Source organism: Vulpes lagopus, chromosome 2 (genome assembly GCF_018345385.1).
Source record: "Vulpes lagopus strain Blue_001 chromosome 2, ASM1834538v1, whole genome shotgun sequence".
Lineage (NCBI taxonomy): Eukaryota > Metazoa > Chordata > Mammalia > Carnivora > Canidae > Vulpes > Vulpes lagopus.
Window position 1 is genome coordinate 156,755,645 of NC_054825.1, and position 18,914 is coordinate 156,774,558.

Sequence of the window (18,914 nt, forward strand, 5' to 3'; positions counted from 1 at the left end):
ATCCTAGGGAAAAGCCTATCAGACCTGCGGAAACACAGGATTCACACAAAGGAAGAGCCCTACCAGTGTCAGGATTATGGAAAAGCCTTCAAGTGGAGCTCATCCTGATCCACCATCAGTGACACACAGTGGTGAGAAGCTATTTGAATGCATTGAGTGTGGCAAGTCCTTTAGGCAGAGTTCCACACTCATTGAGCAGCACAAGTTCCACACAGGTGAGAAGCCCTGCAAGTACTTGGACTGTGTGGCAAAGCCTTCAAGGGCACTGCAGACCTCAGCCAGCACCAGCAAGTCCATGCAGGTAAGAGGCCCTATGTGTGTGAAGAGTGTTGGCACACCTTCATGTGCAGTCAGGCCTTCATCCAGGGTTCATGGCTCAGCCAGCCCCGACAGAGTCACACAGGTGAGAAGCTCTATGAGTTCCCAGCATGTGGCAAGTCCTGCAGCTTACCTTGTTGAGCACCAGCAGGCCCATGCAGGTGAGAGGCCCTATGCCTACCTGGAATGTGGCAAGGCCATGAGGCCTTCATCCAGCAGTCGTAGCCAGCACCAGTGCATCCACATGGGTAAGAAGCACTCCATGTGCAATGAGCGTGACAAGGCCTTCTGCTACAGTTCATACCTACCCATCACCAGAAGCTCCACACCAGGGAGTGGCACTGGTGGCCATGTTCTCTCCATGCCCCACATCAACTACCATTGTCTTGAAGGCCCGAGGCATCTCATCTCCCTCATCCTACACCTCATAGATTCTCATTGCTTCCCTTCCCTTTGCCAAGGTTTGTTCCTTCACCTGGTCCTCTTTCCATATTCTTTCCCTTTTAAAATTTAACTCTTTTCTTTCTTAGGTATAATTCACATACCTTAAGTTCACCCTTCTAAAATGTATAGTTTCACTTTCTAGTATATTCACAAGGTTGTGCAATGATCACCACTATTCCAGAAGGCTTTCATAACTCCACCTACAAACCCCATACCCATTAGCAGTCACTCTCTATTCCCCCTGCCCTCAGCCTCTGAGGGCCATTAATCTACTTTCTGCCTCCATGGATTTACCTGCTCTGATATTTTGTATAAATGGCCCCTTTGTGTTTTCTGACCACTGTAGACCACAGCGGTTCTACTCCAAGGAATCCTTTGCTTTCCTCAACCAAGACCCATCTCCTGTCAAGCTCTGTACTGGGCTTTGGCCTGTAGATGGTACTGGCTGCCATCATCTCCTTGGGTCTTCTTGGCCTTCTTTGTGGTTTTATGCCTTCTGTTGTCAAAGGAACAACCCGAAGATGCTGACTCCCAATAATCATAACAATAAACCATACCTTCATTGGGCCCCTTTTGTGCACTAGGCACTCTCTGGGTACTGTCAGTTAACCCAGTTTCCCAACTCTGCTGTGATCATCTCTGCACCACCGAAGGCTTTATTTCTGGCAGCTCCTGCTTGCCAGCTCTCAGCCCTGCCTTTTCTGCACAGCCCCGCTTCACATCATTGATGCCTCCCTACCTCTAAGCAGAACTTGCCTTTCCACCTACCAGTGAAAAGAGCCCCACATTTTTCCTGGTTTTTACTTTATCACTTCCGTGAACCACCTTTCCTATTTTTCACCTGAGTATAATTGGCTGTGCTCAATTGGTCTGGTTGGTGTCTAGAGAGGCTCTATTGGTTTCCTATTGCTCTAACAAATGACCACAAACATAGTGGTTTCCAACAACGAAAATCTATTATCTTACTTTTCTGGAAGTCAGACGTCCAAAATGGGTCTCACAGGGCTAAAATTGCCAGGGTGGCCCAGGTCCAGTTCCTTCTAGAGGCTCCAGGTGAAGACCTATTTCCTTGCCTCTTCTGGATTCCTTGTTTCTTTTCTTTTCTTTCTTTCTTTCTTTTTTTTTTTTTTAAGATTTATTTATTTATTCAGAGAGAGAGAGAGAGAGGCAGAGACACAGGCAGAGGGAGAAGCAGGCCCCATGCAGGAAGCCTGACATGGGACTCGATCCCAGGTCTCCAGGACCACACCCCAGGCCACCAGAGCTGCCCCACATTCCTTGTTTCATGTCTGCTTCACCATTGTCTCATTTCCATCTCTCTGATCCTCTTTGCCTCTCTCTTTCACTTATAAGGACCCTTGTGATAACATTGGATATACTTGGTGACCCAGGATACTCTTTCCCATTTGCAAATTCTCTTTTGTTATGTAAGGTAACATATTGATGGGTTCTGGGGATTAGAGTGTGCTCCGGGAGAGGAGGCATTATTCTGCCTATCACAGATCCAAATTTCATTGGTTTGGGGGTTTGCCTGGGCATCCAGATTTTTATCCAGGCAATTCTCATGTGTGGACAAGGCTGAGAACCACTGGTTAAGGAAGAACAGGGTGATGCACTAGGAAGCATGGGCTACAGAGGGGGATCCAGCTGATCTCGATTCCCATTTGTACTTCTTACTCTATCCTGTTCAGGCAGATGATTTTACTTCTCTGGTTCTCTACTTCTTTCTCCATAACATGGGGGATAATAAACCTGACTTTGTAACACGGAGAACTGAGATAAGAAACTCCCACCTCTTTCCAGCTGATTATGACACCCTCTGCTTACCTCTGCCCATAGTGAGAGACAAAGTTGTGTCTGCTCAGATATAGCCACACACTGAGTCACACAGATGCACAGACATAGAGATCCCCGTAAAGACACACAGACACACAGGTAATACAACTTGTATCCAGAAAATATCAAGAGCTCTTATAACTCAACAAAGAACCAATTTAAGAATGGCCAAAGATGGGCAGCCCGGGTGGCTCAGCGGTTTAGCGTTGCCTTCGGCTCAGGGCCTGATCCTGGAGACCCTGGATTGAGTCCCATGTTGGGCTCCCTGCATGGAGCCTGCTTCTCCCTTGCCTGTGTCTGCCTCTCTCTCTTTGTCTCTCATGAATAAATAAAAATAAAAATAAATAATGGGCAAAGATGGGGCACCTGGGTGGCTCAATTGGTTGAGCATCTGCCTTCAGCTCAGGTCATGATCCTGGCATCCTGTGATCAAGGCCCGCATTGGGCTCCCTGCTCCTTGGAGAGCCTACCTCTCCCTTTCCCTCTCCCTGCAGCTTCCCCACCCTCTGTCAACTAAATAAAAAAGAATGGTAAAAAGAAAGAGAAGTAGAGAAAGAAAGAAAGAAAAGAAAGAAAGAAAGAAAAAGAAGAAAGAAAGAAAGAAGAAAGAAGAAAGAAAGAAGAAAGAAAGAAAGAAAGAAAGAAAGAAAGAAAGAAAGAAAGAAAGAAAGAAAGAAAGAAGAAAGAAAAAAAGAAAGGTCAAAGACTGGACAAACCATAAGAGGTGGGAGAAGGGGGTAACTGTGTGATAGACATTAGGAGTGCACATGATATAATGATCTCTGGGTATTATATAAGACTGATGAATCACTGACCTCTACCTCTAAAACCAATAATACATTATATGTTAATTGAATTGAATTTAAATCAAATTAAAAAGTTAAAAGAAAAGATTCTACCTCTCCCTGTGCCCTCAGTATAGAACTGGGCTCAACTCTGATTCCACTAGGGACAAGTGGAGATTTATAGTCAGGGAGCAGCATGGGGGTCAGTGGAAAAACAGTTACTAAGAGGAAATGTCAGGGGAAAGGGGGTGTCGAACAGGATTCTTGCTGAAGGCAGGCCAGGGTGTGCAGACATCACTGGGGAGAGGGGGAGGAGGAGGAACCAGAGTAAACACATATGGAAGGTGGGAGATTCTTGCTAAAGTGACTTAGCTAGACTCTATAATGGACACAGAAGCTCCAGGATTGAGGCCTCATCAAAAACTGCTCAGAACAACCTGACTGAAACTTGGTCATGGAGAGAATCTTTTGTCAGTGTGCGATGTGTGAGGGTGTGTTCAAGTGCAGATGCACACCCTACCAGGGGCCACCCAAGTAGAGAAGTGAGAACCTTGAGGCCCCATGGACTCCCCCTTGCCCCTTTGCAGGACTGTCTGGCTGGGCCTGGATGCCCAGCCTCTGCCTCCTCCAGTCAGTACCCATGGCTCCCCTGCCCTTGGCATGGTGTCTGGACAGTTCTTTGCAGACAGATGTTTGATATGAGAGAGAGGTGAGCCATCAATGGTAATGGGCAAAGAACTTGAAGACCATCTGTCCTTATGGGAAGGAATGGCCCCAGGGACATTCTGTGGCTAGGACCCTGCTCCTATGTGGTGCTGTGCCAGCCTCTGCCCTGACCATCAGATGCCAGAAAAGCTCAGGTCTTCCCAATCCGAAAGCCCATGCCTTTACAACTGCTATCCTCTCCACATGGCCAGCCAAGTTCCCATAGGGCCATTCACACTAGCTGTTGGCTGCACATCTTTCTCATTGCCCAACTGCAGCCAATCTATGACCATCACTGACCTGCCTCAACTGGAGACTGTTTCCTGGTGGAACAGCACTCATACTGGACATACTCTTTCTCTACAAGTTAAATGTTAAATCCTTGTAGGGAAGGGATCACTATCCCATTTTTCAGATAAGGAATATGAGGCAGAGGGTAGAGACCCAGAGCTTATTTGGGTTGTGGTGGACTTAAACTCATGGAGCTGGATTTAGCTGGTTCTGAGGCCCGACCACCCTACAGAAAGGCCCATGGCAAGCCTGCCCCATCCATGCCATGTGATGCCCCAGAGGCTTACCAGCTGCCCAGTTTCTCCTACTTCTCAGCCTGGTCCCTGGGGCTCACACAAGATGCTCTCCTGAAGATGTAGCCCCTGAGGTGGTCTTGCCCTCTTGTGGGGGAATCTGGAGCATCCCAAACAACACTGCCTCCAGTTGGCTGAAGCCTCTTCTCTCTTGTGTGCTGTAGTAGTAGCTGTGGCACTTGGCTAGGTAAGGAGGCATCACTGGTCACCAGCTGCGCTGGGCCATTGTGCAGCAATGAGTAGAACTCAGTAGACCTGGGATGTCCAAACTGCACATTACAAAGAATTGACAGGCCCTAGGGATTGGCTCCTGAGAGAACCTCCAAGCCCTTGGAATATCCTGCCTGATAAGTGTCTTTCCTCACCAGGAGCCTTAGGCTACACCAGGTGTGATTTATGATGGGACCTTGAGTCACACCGGATCAGGCTAATCTCTGAGATAGCTGGAGGCTCAGGAACTAAGGCCAGTCATGCAGGTACTCCACATCTATGTGGCCAACCCCCAGTAAATGCCTTCAGGCTTGGGTAACCTTCCCTGGCTGCCAATACTTCATGTGTATTGTCATGCCTTGCAGGGAGTACTACAGAGTCTGTGTGACTACATTGGGAGAGGGCAAATGGAAGTTTGTACCTGGATTCCAGTTTATGTACCTTCTAACTTCGTGGTTATAATTTGTATTCTTTTCACTGTAATAAACAGTATCTCAGCTTTTTCTGAGTTCTGGAGTCCTAGTGAGTCATGGAACCTGAAGGTGGTCTTGGGAACTCCCTTGCAGTAATTAAAAAAAAAAAAAGATTTTATTTACTTGAGAGAGAGAGCACAAGCAGGGGGGAGAGGGAGAAGCAGGCTCCCTGCTGAGTTGGGAGTCTGATGTAGGACTTGATCTCAGAACCCTGGGGACCATGACCTGAGCCAAAGGCAGATGTATAACCAACTGAGCCACCCAGTCGTCCTCCTTGAAGTCATTTTGTATTTGGTGTCTCACTGATTCACTCATTCATTCCCTGTCGATTTTGGCCCTGCCACATGCCAGGAGGTGGGTCTACAGAGTGTGCTAAAGGGCCTCTGGGTCCAGGGTGGGCTCTGAACAAGGACATGGTCAGTGACAACACAATGTTCATGCTGCCATGGGGGGCATAAGGGGAGGACAGGCTGCTTCTGATTCAGCCAGTAAGGAGGTACCCTGGAGGGTACTGATGCTGAGGACACGGAACAAGTTGGGTTTGGACAACACAGGAATGACTGGAAATAAACCTGGAAAGATGGGCTGTGGGGGTGAATTCAGAGGCTTCAAGGCCAGACCACATCCTGATGGCCACAGAGAATCCCTGAGTGAGGCTGTATGGAAAAGTGAAAGGCTCATGCCTGTGACAGAACAAAGGCATGGCTCCAGCAGGCACATAACCAACGTCTGGACTGAGCAATGGGTGCCCAGATCCTACATTTCATCTTTCTCTAAGTCAGCCAGATGGCTCAACCTGCTTCTTCAAGGACATTACATTCTAGAGCTGCCTCCTTACAGTAAATGCCCCTGGCATATGCTGAAAAGGATGGAGGGATTATTGCCACTCTGTCCCTATATGCTAACTCTAGTATTTTCATCCTGAAATATGAGTGGCTTCTCGCTAGGGGCCTCAGGCAAGTGGTTTAACCTCTCAAAATCTCAGCTCCTTGGGGCACCTGAATGATGCAGTTAAGCATCCGACTCTTGTGTTCAGCTCAGGTCATATCTGGATCATAAGATCATGCCCTGCATGGGGCTCATGCTCAATGAGGAGTCTGCTTGGGATTCTTTCTCCTCCACCTCTCCCTAAATATATAAATAAATTAATATTTTTTTAAAAACCTCAGCTCCTTGTCTATGAAGTGGGGATAAAAATATCTGCATTTCAGGGCTGCTGAGGAGAAAAAACAATGTATGTAAGTGCTTATGAAGTGCTAAAGTCTTACATAAATGTCACTGGCTCAACTGATTTTAATGAAGTCCTCATGCTGAAGCTGATGAATGACACACAGTCTTTTTAAAGACCACGACTTAAAAAAAAAAAAAAAAAAAAGACCACGACTTTATGACACAGCACATTTCAACATTATAAACTTTACTTTCTGGCAGAGGAGCAAAACAAAACCACATAACCCAAAACCATATGGCCTGAGTTAACACAAGGCACAAACAACTGAAAAAGCATCTTTGTTTTTTAAAGATTTATTTACTCATTTTATTTTATATATATTTTTAATTTTTATTTATTTATGATAGTCACAGAGAGAGAGAGAGAGGCAGAGACACAGGCAGAGGGAGAAACAGGCTCCATGCACCAGGAGCCTGACGTGGGATTCGATCCCGGGTCTCCAGGATCGCGCCCTGGGTCAAAGGCAGGCGCCAAACCGCTGCGCCACCCAGGGATCCCTATTTACTCATTTTAGAGAGAGTGAGCTCATGAGCAGTGGGGGAGCGGGGGGGGGGGTGGGGTGGGGGGGGTGGGGTGGGGGTGGGACAGGGGTAGAAGGAGAGAGAGGGGAAGCAGAATCCCCTCTGAACTCAATCTCTGAACTCCGAGATTATGACCTGAACCAAAACTAAGAGTCAGACTCAACTGACTGAGCCACCCACCTGGCCCCCAAAAAGCATCTTTTTAAGGTTTGTTTTTGTTTGTTTGTTTTCATTTTTGCTTGGCAAAACTGGAACAAGCTCTGTTCCAGGCTTGCTGAAACCGTCCAACCTGTGGATCTCTCCCACCATCTGGTGGACTTCTGTGGGAGCCTGTATGATGGAGAATGGGAGGGGCTGTTGCTCTCCTTTAAGGCTCACTCTGGCTTTCTCACCCAACTGGGTGACACTGCAGAGAGGCGTATGATGAGCAAGGGGGCTGCTCTGCACTGGTCCTGAGTTCCTGACATTCAGAGGGCCCTCTGCCAGATGAAGAACACCACACTAAGGACAGACAGAAGGTCTCTGCCATGTTTGGCATATCCCCACTTCACTGATAGATGAAAACCAAAGAGTTGCTGAGGGTTTTCTGATACTCACTGCCCTCACATGGTGTCCCCTGGGAATGAATTTTCTGATGCTAGGCCACAGATCTGCTCCAGCTGAAGACTTTCTCACATTTATGACATTCAAAGGGCTTTTGTCCAGTGTGAATCCTCTGATGCAAAATGAGGGCCGTAGACTCATGGAAGGTTTTCTGACACAGGCCACATATGAAGGGCTTGGCACATGCATGGATGTGCTGGTGCTACATGAGGTGTGTGCTGTGGCTGAAGGCTTTGCTGCATAGATTGCACACATAGGGCCACTCCCCTCTGTGCACCCTGTAGTGCTCAGTGAGGGGTGACATCTGGATGTAAGCCTTGTCACACTCATTGCACCTGTAGAGCTTCTCCCTGGTGTATGTCCTGAGGTGGAGGGTGGAGGAGGAGCTCTGCACAAAGGCCCTGCCACAGTTGCCACACACAAAGGGCTTCTCCCCAGGGTGGATCCTCTTGTGCTGGGTAAGGAACTTGCTCTGGCTGAAGGGCTTCCCGCATTTTCCACAGGGGTAGGGCCTCTCTCTTGTGTGCATCTGCTGGTACAGGACCAGGGCTGAAGAATCCCCAAAGGGTTTCCTACATTCACCACATATGAATGGTTTCTCACTGCTATGAATCTTGAGTTGCTGGGTCAGGTAAGAGACCTGGCTGAAGGTCTTCCTATTCTCTACACGTGTAGGGCTGCTCACCAGTGTGCACCTGCTGGTGTCTGGCCAGGGAGGACCTCTGGCTGAAAGCACACGGCCACAATCCCTGCATGTGTATGGCTTCTCACCTGTGTATGTCCTCAGGTGCTTGCTGAGGGATGACCTCTGGTTGAAGGTTTTCCCACATTTCCCACATTCCTGGCATATGTATGGCTTCTCTCCTGTGTGGTAGTGCTCATGCTCAGCAAGGGAGGAGCTGAGGCTGAACGCCTTGCAGCACTTGTGGCACTCATAAGGCCTCTCTCCTAAGTGGGTCCTGTGGTGGATCAGGAGGGCTCGGGCGTCAGCAAAGGCTCTGCCACACTCACAACAGTGGAACGGCTTCTCCCCAGTGTGGACTTGCTGGTGCTGCATGAGGTGAGTGCTCTGACTAAAGGCACGCCCACAGTCACCACAGGTTTACAGCTTATCACTTGTGTGCACCCGCTGGTGTTTGGCCAGGGATGGGTTCTCTCAGAAGCGCTTGTGGCAGTGGCTGCACGCATAGGGCTTCTCACCTGTATGGATGTGCTAGTGCTTAACAAGGGTCAAGTTCTTGCTGAAGGCCTGTCCATACTCCTGGCATGTATTTGGCTTCTCACTAGTGTGGATTCTCTGGTGTTGAACAAGATGTGCACTCTGTCCAAAGGCCTTCCCACACTCCTTGCACGTGTAGGGCTTCCATTTAATGGGAATCTGTTGATAAACCACAGAGCATGCATTCTTGCCAAAGGCATCTTCCCACCCACCACACTCCAATGTGTCCTCCTTACTGTGAGCTCCTTGTGGGTGATGAAGGTCTGGAAAGGAACTAAGGGCCTCCATACACTTTCTCCTTGGCAGGGGTGCCCCTGATCTAGGACTGAAACACAGGCAAGGCCCTTCTTGCCAACATAGCTCGTGGAAGCTTGAGTCCTTGGGGAATTGCCCCCATGCTCAATGAGGAATGGGTTCCAGGAGAAAGTTCTAGCAAGCCTCCAGTCTGGGCTTTTCTTCCCCTTGCCGAGTGTCACTGCTTGGCATTATCTTTCTGCCACCTGGCCTTCATGCTCTGTGACTTCTCTGGATGGTGTGCCAGAAATCCTGCCCAGTGAATCCCATTGTTATCTGCTCTTGAGGAAGAAGAGCTTTCTTTAGAGGCAGCCATGCAGCTTAGTGCCTAGGCTCTGAGTCTGAAAAATAAGCAAAGAAACATTCTCAAGCCCGAACCTGAATGTGCACTGCCAATCTACGAGGGATGGACAGAACCTCAGCAGTCACACTGGGACAGTGCAGACCCATGGCTTTCAATGGTACTCCTGCAGATAAGGACAGAAGAGTGGATCAGTCCAGAAGATCTCTACAGCCTTGGTGATTCCCTAGGACTTACAGGACTCAACAGTCATACTCATGGCTGTGACTGATTAGAGCAAAAGGACACTGGGCAAAACCAGCAAAGGGAGAAGGCACAGGGGACAGAGTCCTCTCCCAGTGGAGCCACACAGCACACGCCAAACCCCTCTAGCACTGGATTCTGACACATAAAGTGTCATCTACAGTTTGTTAGAGACTCAGTGCCCAGGGTTTTACTGGGGGCTGGCCATATATGCACCCACTACATAGTATGTACCAAAATTTCAGACTCCCAGAAGGAAAGCAGGCATTTGGTATAAATCACACTATTTGTACAAATTGCTTAGATGCAGTGAACCACTCTTATCATTCAGGGAATGGTGGGAATCTTCCCACGATCCAAGTTCCCAGACACCAGCCAAAGGCCAGCCCTGTATCAGGCCTTTCGAAGAATGGTGACCTCACACCTGCTGTCAACCCTCTTCTGCACAATGGGCAAGGAAGGGGTAGAATGGAACACAGATAGGCATGGGCCAAGGCTGAGAGTCACCCCACCTGTCAGCTGCCATTGGGATTGTTTTATAACCAAACACTTACTGCAACAGGGCCTGGTCAACAGAATGGAAAACAAAAATCTGGACATGAATGTGCATAGAACACTGTTCCCAGAGGTTAGAAGCCAGACAAAAAGGATACACATAGCATGACATATATCTATATGAAATATAAATGAATTTGGGATGCCTGGGTGGCTCAGCATTTTGGTGCCTGCTTTCGGCCCAGGGTGTGATCCTGGAGACCCAGGATCCAGTCCCATGTCGGGCTCCCTACATGGAGCCTGCTTCTCTCTATCTCTGACTCTCTTTCTATCTCTCATTAATAAATAAATAAAATATTTTTTTAAAAAGAAAAGAAATGAATTTATATGGATACATTTATATAAACTTCATTTATCTGAAAGGTCAGAACAAGCAAATCATAGAGACAGAAAGCAGATTGGTGGCTGGCAGGTCTGGGGAAGTGACTACTAAATGACTGTCAGGCTCTTGCAACTACTAGATCTTTGCTGTTTGATGTATATTGCACCTCCTTTTCCCAGGAGGAGAAATAAACTGATCTGAAGCATGGTGACTGTAGTTACGATACTGTATTGTATACCTCAAATTTCCTAAGAGTTGATTGGAAGCGTTCTCACTACAGAAAAAACATCACAACTCTATGAGTTGATGGATATATAAATTAGCTTGATAGTGACCATTTCATAATGTATATCAAAATACCATGTTGTATACTTTAAATAAATATGTACACTTTTTATCTGTCGATTATACCTTAAAAAAAGCTGGGGGAAAAGATTAACTTTAAAAAATACCTGATCTGGGGATCCCTGGGTGGCTCAGCAGTTTAGTGCCTGCCTTCGGCCCAGGGTGTGATCTTGGAGTCCCGGGATCAAGTCCCACATCGGGCTCCCTGCATAGAGCCTGGCTTCTCCCTCTGCCTGTGTCTCTGCCTCTCTGTGTGTGTGTGTCTCTCATAAATAAATAAATAAAAATCTTTCAAAAAAAATACTGATCTGATAGAATCTTATTTCACTCACCTGGACTTCTCAGGATATCTTTCTCCATAATCCAGGGGTCTTCCCGCTGCTCCAGCTTGGAGATCATATCTGGTTTGCAATCGTGAAAACCTGCCCATAGATATAAAGTAGGAGGGAAGTGTTGACGCTGTTGCCACAACCCAGCCAGGCCCCAACAGGCCCAATAGTGCAGTGTGTGTGCCTCAGGCATGGGAGAGGTCTCTCTGTGGTGATGTGGGGTGGGGCGTCCACTCTGTACAGATGGGACCCAAGTAGGGGACACACATCAGAGCAAGGACATACCTGGGTATGGGTTGCTGGGGACAAGGCAGGGGATAAATATGCACATGTATGTGTGAGCACACATGGAAATACACACATGGGACATGGATAAAAAGGTGACAGGAAGGCCTCACCCAGGGACACCGAGTTGCTGTAGTTCGTCAACATCACGTCACAGTACAGGATCCTCTGCGTGGGGTCCAGCAGCCCCCATTCCTCCTGTATGAAGTCTACGGCCACGTCCTTAAATGTCACTGGCTTCTGAAACATCCCACATGCACTGGCTCAACCATGGGCCCTGTCTGACCAGCCCAGCCCCATGGGGAATAGCAAGATTGAATGTTCTGAGAAACACTTGATTGTTATGGGGTAAGGGGTGTGGCTCATGCTGTGAGTGGCACTATTATCACCTTGACACTGAGTGCTGTGGTCCCACTGGAATAATTGTGTCTTTGCCAAATTCCTGTTAAAGCTTTACCCCTCAGTATAAAGGTGTTTAAAAGTGGAGCCTTTTGGAGGGGGTGGGGTTAGGTTTAGATGAGGTCATGAGGATCGGGCCCCATGATGGGCCTAGTGCCCTCATAAGAAGAGGGAGAGACCAAAGCCTGTGTGCTCTCGCCTTGGCTCTCTCCCCAGTGTGTGAGGACACAGAGAGAAGACAGATTGTCTGCAAGTCATAAAGAGAGCTCTCACTGGAACTCAGCCTTGCTGACACCCTCATCTTGGACTTCTAGTCTCCAAAACTATGAGGAATAAATTTGTTGATTAAGTTCACACACAGTTTACCATATTTTGTTACAGGAGCCTGAGCAGATTAAGACATAGTAATTCCAAAAAAAAAAAAAAAAAAAGACACAGTAATTCCTCATCACTTCCCAAAGCACTCAGCTTTGTGGCCCCCAGAGAAACAGCTGGATGGCCCCTGTCAGCCCCCCATATAGCCATCTGTCACACCTGCGTGGTCTGCATCCTCTTTAGGGCTGGGCAGGGGAGGCCTGGAGGATGGGATGGCATCCAACACCAGCCACATATGCTCTGGGACCAGTAAGTGTCCCCAACCTGGACTTTTTGCTCCACAGCAGCACCCCTAGGCTGTGGCAACAATCCCTCTGCTTGTGTGTGGCTGTCTCCTTGCAGACTCCATGAAGAAAGAGTCTGTCAGCAAGCAACATCAATTTCTCTTTTTTTTTTAAAGAGATTTTATTTATTTATTCATGAGAGACACAGAGTGAGAGAGGCAGAGACACAGGCAGAGGGAGAAGCAAGCTCCTTGTGGGGAGCTTGACGTGGGACTAGATCATGGATCTCCAGGATCAGGCCTTGGGCTGAAGGTGGCGCTAAACCGCTGGGCCACCAGGGCTGCCTGCAACATCAATTTCTGAGTAACTACTTACCATTAACACCCAAAGCCCCTAACCATCTTTCTAAATGCTGCTCAGTGCCACCATTCACTCATTTGCCCATTAATATCTTCCAGGTGTCTGCATATGCCAGGCCCTGCTCTGTCCTTTCCTTGGATATTTGCTAATAAGCAGGGTGACCGTAAAGAGCCTATGTCCCAGATTGGTCCAGGCCAGGATTTCCTCCAAGGTCCCCTAAATTGACAGGGTCACTAAGCCCCACCCTGGAGTGAAGAGAGAAGGAAGAAGAGGAAGAGGAGGAGGAGTGGCCAGAACAGAGGAAGGGGTCTTGCCCCAGGACTCATGTTCCTTGGGGGCTGTGGCTCCATTCCAGTGCCAAGGGGTAGAAGTACCACAGAAGGAAGGATAGAAAGGAGTATGTCTGATGAGACTGCTGGCATTTTTGGAAACTCACGTGGAAAACATCTGTTGGGAATGCAGTATTGTGGGCCTTGGGCTTGTCTTCCTTGATGCTCTACTGAGAAGGAAGAGCTGGGGGAGGAGAGGGGATATGAGAAAGGCCAGATCTGCCCTCAGGCTCGAGACCCACACCCTAAAGTCCCCTCATCTCACATCTCTACCCTTCCCAGCCACTAGACTCTTTCCAGGGCCCCCCCCACCCCAGACCCTCCCATAGGTATTTCCCCCTAGACTGACCACTGGGCCTGCTCCCTCCTGCTTACCTCCCAGGGATTGGCAGAACCATAGCACCCAACACTTACTACATGCTAGGCATGGTGTGGACATCTTACATCACCTTGCTTGATCCTTATTCTGTCCCTATGAGGGATAGTTAGGATCAACACTACCAGACCTATTTTGCAGGAAAGAAACTAATGTACTGAAGAGCAAGATGCTTGCTTGAGTTGAGCTTCTGCAGTGAAGCACCCCTACTCTTGTTCCCACCTATGACCAGCCCAGATAGTGAATCCTATGGAGAAAGCAGCATCCACATGGACAGACAGAGGGTCCCACACCTCCCAGAATCAGTCTGGGGATGTGACAGCCCACCCGGGCTCTCGTAAAGGGGTCTACACAGCCACCACGGATCCAGGATGACCCAGAGGATGACAAATACTTGGGAGTAGGAAGCTCTGACCTGTGGCTCCGCTATGTGCCACTATGTTGCACTAACTAGCCATATCCCTGCTCTGAGCCCATTTCTTCCTGGGTCCCCAGGAGGATGGATGGTGTTATGTGTCAGAAGTTCTTTGTGAAATGAAATATAATATAGGAACACCTCATGGTGTCCTTGCTGTCAGAAGCCACACCACCTTTATACCCTCCATCCCATCCTGGCTCCCAAGCTGGGTAGAAGGTCACTGAGCTCAGGGCTCCACAAGAAGCAGTCCTCTGATTTGATGCTTGGAGGTTGGACTTCAGACCCCTGCTTCTAAAACAGAACTATTCATGAGTCCCTGTGGACAGCTATAGCTGCCAGTGCTGCAGCTCCATGCCACCCCAGGGTGCAGACTTCTCAAGGCTTGCTGTGCAATTCTGGCCAAGTTCCCTAATACAAGGAAAAAGAAGTACTATCATCACCCTGTTATACAGGTGAGGAGAGGGTCACAGGTTAAATCAAAGGTGTAAAGCAAGTGATGGGTGAGAATCTAAACTCAGGAAGTCAGACTTGAGTCTGCTTTCAAAAATGTATTTTTTTATTTTTATTTTTTCAAAGATTTTATTAATTTATTCATGAGAGACACAGAGACAAGGAGAGAGAGAGGCAGAGACACAGGCAGAGGGAGAAGCAGGCCCCATGCAGGGAGCCCAATGTGGGACTCAATCCCGGGTCTTCAGGACCATGCCCTGGGCCAAAGGTGGCGTTAAACCACTGAGCCACCGGGGCTGCTCCATCAAAAAGATATATTTTTAATAGATGTATGAGTGCTCAGCTCAATGAGTTTTGACCAATGCACACACCTGTATAGGCACTGTCGAGATTAAGCTCTAGAACTTTCTGTGAGGATGAAAATGTGAAGCTATACTGTCTAATTGGCAGCCATCAGCTCCATGTGGCTCCTGAACAGTAGATACACAGGTGGTGTGACTGAGATACTGGATGTGTAATTTGAAGTTTAACTGATTCACATTTTTAATATCTCCATGTGGCTCTTAGCTACCATTTCAGACAGCTCAGTACTAGGACTTTCAGCATCACAGACAGCTCCCGTCAGGCACCTCTTCCAGGAAGGCCCTCCTCAGCCCCAGCGTGACTGACTACTGCTGGGACTTCGAAGAGCATGTAAGTTGTGCCTATTCTTGAACTTCATACAAAGTAAATTATATGCTGTGTAACAGTCTGAGGTCTCAGCCCAATACTATCAGGTTTATAGACATTGCTGGCAGCAGACACCCGTCAGGATGCCTCCACAATCCCACAGGGATTGTTTGGGGACAAAGTGAGATACCAGGTAGGCAAATGCTCTGAGGGAAAAGCAATAGTCCCAGCTGTCCTGAATTCAGGTCCTATCAGACTCCCAGGAGTGAAGGACTGACATGGGACCTTTTGCACCCCCCAACCTCCAACACACACAAGGGTGAGAGTGGAGAGCTGATCCCTGGGGTCCTGATGTACCCAGTGCCCACCTTCCTCCCAATGTCATTCCTAGGCTGTAAACAGTGAGCATGAGGGATAAGTGGAGTCTGTCAGAATTAGGATCAAATCCCCTTACCACTCTCTGCTGGGTGACCTTGGGTTGCTCAATTCATCTAAGCCTGGGCTTTCTATCTGTAAAACTGGGCAATAGTACCTTTTGCAGAAGGGTGTTTGTTCATTCATTCATTTACCAAATACTCCATGGAGACTGTGTACCACATCATGAACTTACAGTCTATGATGAATGGGAGCAAGTATAAAGTCTTCAAATGTAGTAAAGTGCTGAAAAGCATAATGTAGATATTTGTGGCACCTGTTTTGGATCAGGTGGTCAGGGAGGGCCTCTGAGGTAATATCTAAGCTTAAATGTTATTCAGTGGCAGGGGCATGGGCAAAGGGAGAACCGTAGGTGAAGCCTGGCAACAGGCAGACCCAGAAGGCATGGGAAGAATTGTAGATTTGGTCAAATCAGGGGTCAGCAAACCCATTGCTATACAGAGTGTGAGCTAAGAATAGTTTTTCCATTTTTAAGTGGTTGGGAGGGAAAAATCATCAGAAGATTAATGGTACATGAAATTCAGATATTAGCATTTGATAAAGTTCTGGATTTCATGCGGAAAAAATATGTGAAAAAAATTCTCTCATTAGGTAAGTATCTACCTGACATCTTTGGTTTTGCCTCTTAGCATACAAAGCTGAAAACACTTGCTACCTGGTGTGTTTTTTTTTTAAATTTTTTTTGGTTTGTTTTTTAAGATTTTATTTATTTATTCATGAGAGACACAGAGAGAGAGAGGCAGAGACACAGGCAGAGGCAGCAGCAGACTCCTTGTGGGAAGCCCAATGCAGGACTTGATTCCAGAACCCCAGGAGCACAGCCTGATTCAAAGGCAGAAGCTCAAGCACTGAGCCACCCAGGTGCTCCCCAATGAGCCACTCAGGTACCCCGCTACTTGGTATTTAAAGGGAGAGTTTGCCACCTCTGCTGTGACAACCAGGGCAGGGATGGAAGGTTTAAGGGGGACATAGCTTCACTGTTCAGGATTTAAAGACCCCTTCAGGGCAGTATAGAGAGCAATAGAGAGGGCAAGGGAAGGCAGGAGATCTGTGAGGAGGTGGTAGTCTTGATTAGGCTGAGGATGGCAGAACAGTGAAGGCAGGAGGAGCAGGGCATGTTTTGAGGATCTGGTTTCTGAACATGTTCAGCCCTACCACCACCACTCTGCCATGTGCCTCACCGGCTCCTCAAGATCCATTGCCTGCCACTCTGCTGTCTCTGGGCTGCTTGACCACAGCAGCTTGACCACAGATAGGGGGCATGTGGTCTTAGTCTCAGACAGATCTCAAGTTGTAGATGACTCTTGCAGGGCTGGATTCCAGTTCCCAAAGCCACTGCTTCCTCCCATCTACTCCCATATAGCAGTCAGGCTCCTGGCTTTCACTTGGGGGCTCAGGGCTAGGATTCTAGAAATGAAATACTACTGGGTAAGCAAAAGCAACAGGGAGCAGGTGTGGCCATACACAAGTACTTCCCTGGGACAGACCCAAATGCCTCCCTCCTCCAAACTGAAAATATATGTCCACACAAAAATCTGTGAGTGTTCACAGCAGCATTATTCAGGTAAACAAACTGTGGTATATTAACAAAATGGAACATTATTCAGCTATAAAAATGAATAAAGTACTGATACATGGCCCAACATGGACTTTAAAAACATGTTCAGTGAAAAAAGCCAAACACAAAAAAGCCACATATTGTTTGATCCCATTTATATCACATATCCAGAACAGAGAAAATTAAAAGAAAGTAGATTACTGGTTGCCAGGGGCTGGAGAAAAGGGGAACAGGGAGTGATGACTAAGGGGTAGAGGCCATAGGCACACACTTGAGGTCATGCCTGCAGACACAAAGGAGGTGTCACACATTCAAAACACCCCTTCCCCACAAACATGCATGGTGACACACCTGACCACTCACACACACCTGAGGTCTCATCTGCACACACAGATGGTGTCAGATGTGCAATATACTCTTCCCTTCTGACATGCACAAGCAGTAATACATTCAGGCAAATGCACATACCTGAGGTCACACTTGCACACACAGGCTCCGACACATTGCCCCCCCCCCACACACACATACACCTGAGGTCTCATCTGCACACACAGGTGGTGTCTTGCATGCAGGATACCCTTCCCCCTGAAACGTACATGTGGTGACACATTCAGCCACATGTACAACCTGTTACACCTGCACACACAAGAACGGATAGACTGGGCCCCTCTCACACACTTAAGGGCTCATGCACACACAAGTGGTAACTCACATGCAAAACACCCCTCCTCTCTGTCGCGCACACGTGCAGTGTCACATCGGCCATACAAAGCTGAGGTCTCACGGGCACGCACTGGTCTCTTCCTCACATTCCCCGGCATGTGCACGCGCCCACTGTTCTTCCTCTCTCCCGTCCCCCACCCCAGGGCCGCGCTCCCTTCTGGGCCCCATTCGGCCACTCAGTCACTACCATGGCATGCACACGTGGGCCTCGTCGTCCCTCACACTCACATAAGCCACCACGCCGGAACAGCGGACTCACCACCGCAGCCAACCCCTCACAGAGCGGGAATGGCGCCACCAGCCGTCGACGTGAGTACAATAGCCAAAGACACTTCCGGTCTGCTCTTCCGCCAGTGGCCCGCGCTGAGCTCGGGATATTCTCCCAGAGAGCCCTGCCGATGCGTGCTGGAAACCAGCCAAGCATAGGGTCAACAGCCTTCTGGGAAAAGGAGTCCAAATGGCGCCGGCACCAGGGAGGGAGCGTAGGAACCTGGTTGCTCTGCGCCGCTGGAGCGTAGGACCAGTCAGCTACACGCGTAGGCTATGTACTTTTAAATATACAGCGTACCTTTTTCTCTTCACACACGCACGTACACCCACACATGTCTGGCTATGTATAGTCTGGGAAATTCCCCCCCCCACACACACGCACCCTGTTTCCTGTAAAGCTTCATCAGATTTCCTCTAAGATCCAGTACATTCTTCTGCCTACCCAGGAAACCACACGATTACCTACTTCAGCCTATATGCTAATTTCTTCCAATGACGTCCTACCTTTTTGTTTTCGTCTTTTATTCAAAACCCAATAAAAAACCACGCACTGCACACGGCCACCGCCTCGTGTGCAGGCTTTCTCACATTAGTTAATCTTCAGCCACTTACTTTCGACCAGCATTGTGCAAAAGAACTTTCTAGAGATGAGGAAAATGTAACTAGTGAGCAGTTTAAATGTGGTTATTCACATGAGGAATTCAATTGTTATTTTAATTTTGGGT

At 48.2% G+C, this 18,914-nt stretch overlaps 1 protein-coding gene across 9 annotated transcripts; it reads right to left on the reverse strand.

Moving 5' to 3' along the window:
- Positions 1–7,133: 7,133 nt before the first annotated feature.
- LOC121484185 (zinc finger protein 502-like) lies at positions 7,134–18,636 on the reverse strand. Of its 9 annotated transcripts, none has more exons than XM_041743046.1 (5): positions 18,179–18,493; positions 13,398–13,474; positions 11,717–11,840; positions 11,322–11,411; positions 7,134–9,564 (listed from the first exon to the last, which is right to left on the reverse strand). In XM_041743046.1, exon 5 carries the CDS (start codon positions 8,765–8,767, stop codon positions 7,913–7,915), a length of 855 nt encoding a protein of 284 aa, XP_041598980.1. In that variant the 5' UTR covers positions 8,768–9,564; positions 11,322–11,411; positions 11,717–11,840; positions 13,398–13,474; positions 18,179–18,493; the 3' UTR covers positions 7,134–7,912. The 9 variants fall into 9 exon arrangements, with proteins under 9 accessions (XP_041598980.1, XP_041598977.1, XP_041598984.1 ...); XM_041743043.1 differs by having other exon boundaries at positions 11,717–11,843; XM_041743050.1 differs by having other exon boundaries at positions 7,134–9,088; positions 11,717–11,843; positions 18,148–18,493.
- Positions 18,637–18,914: the final 278 nt, after the last annotated feature.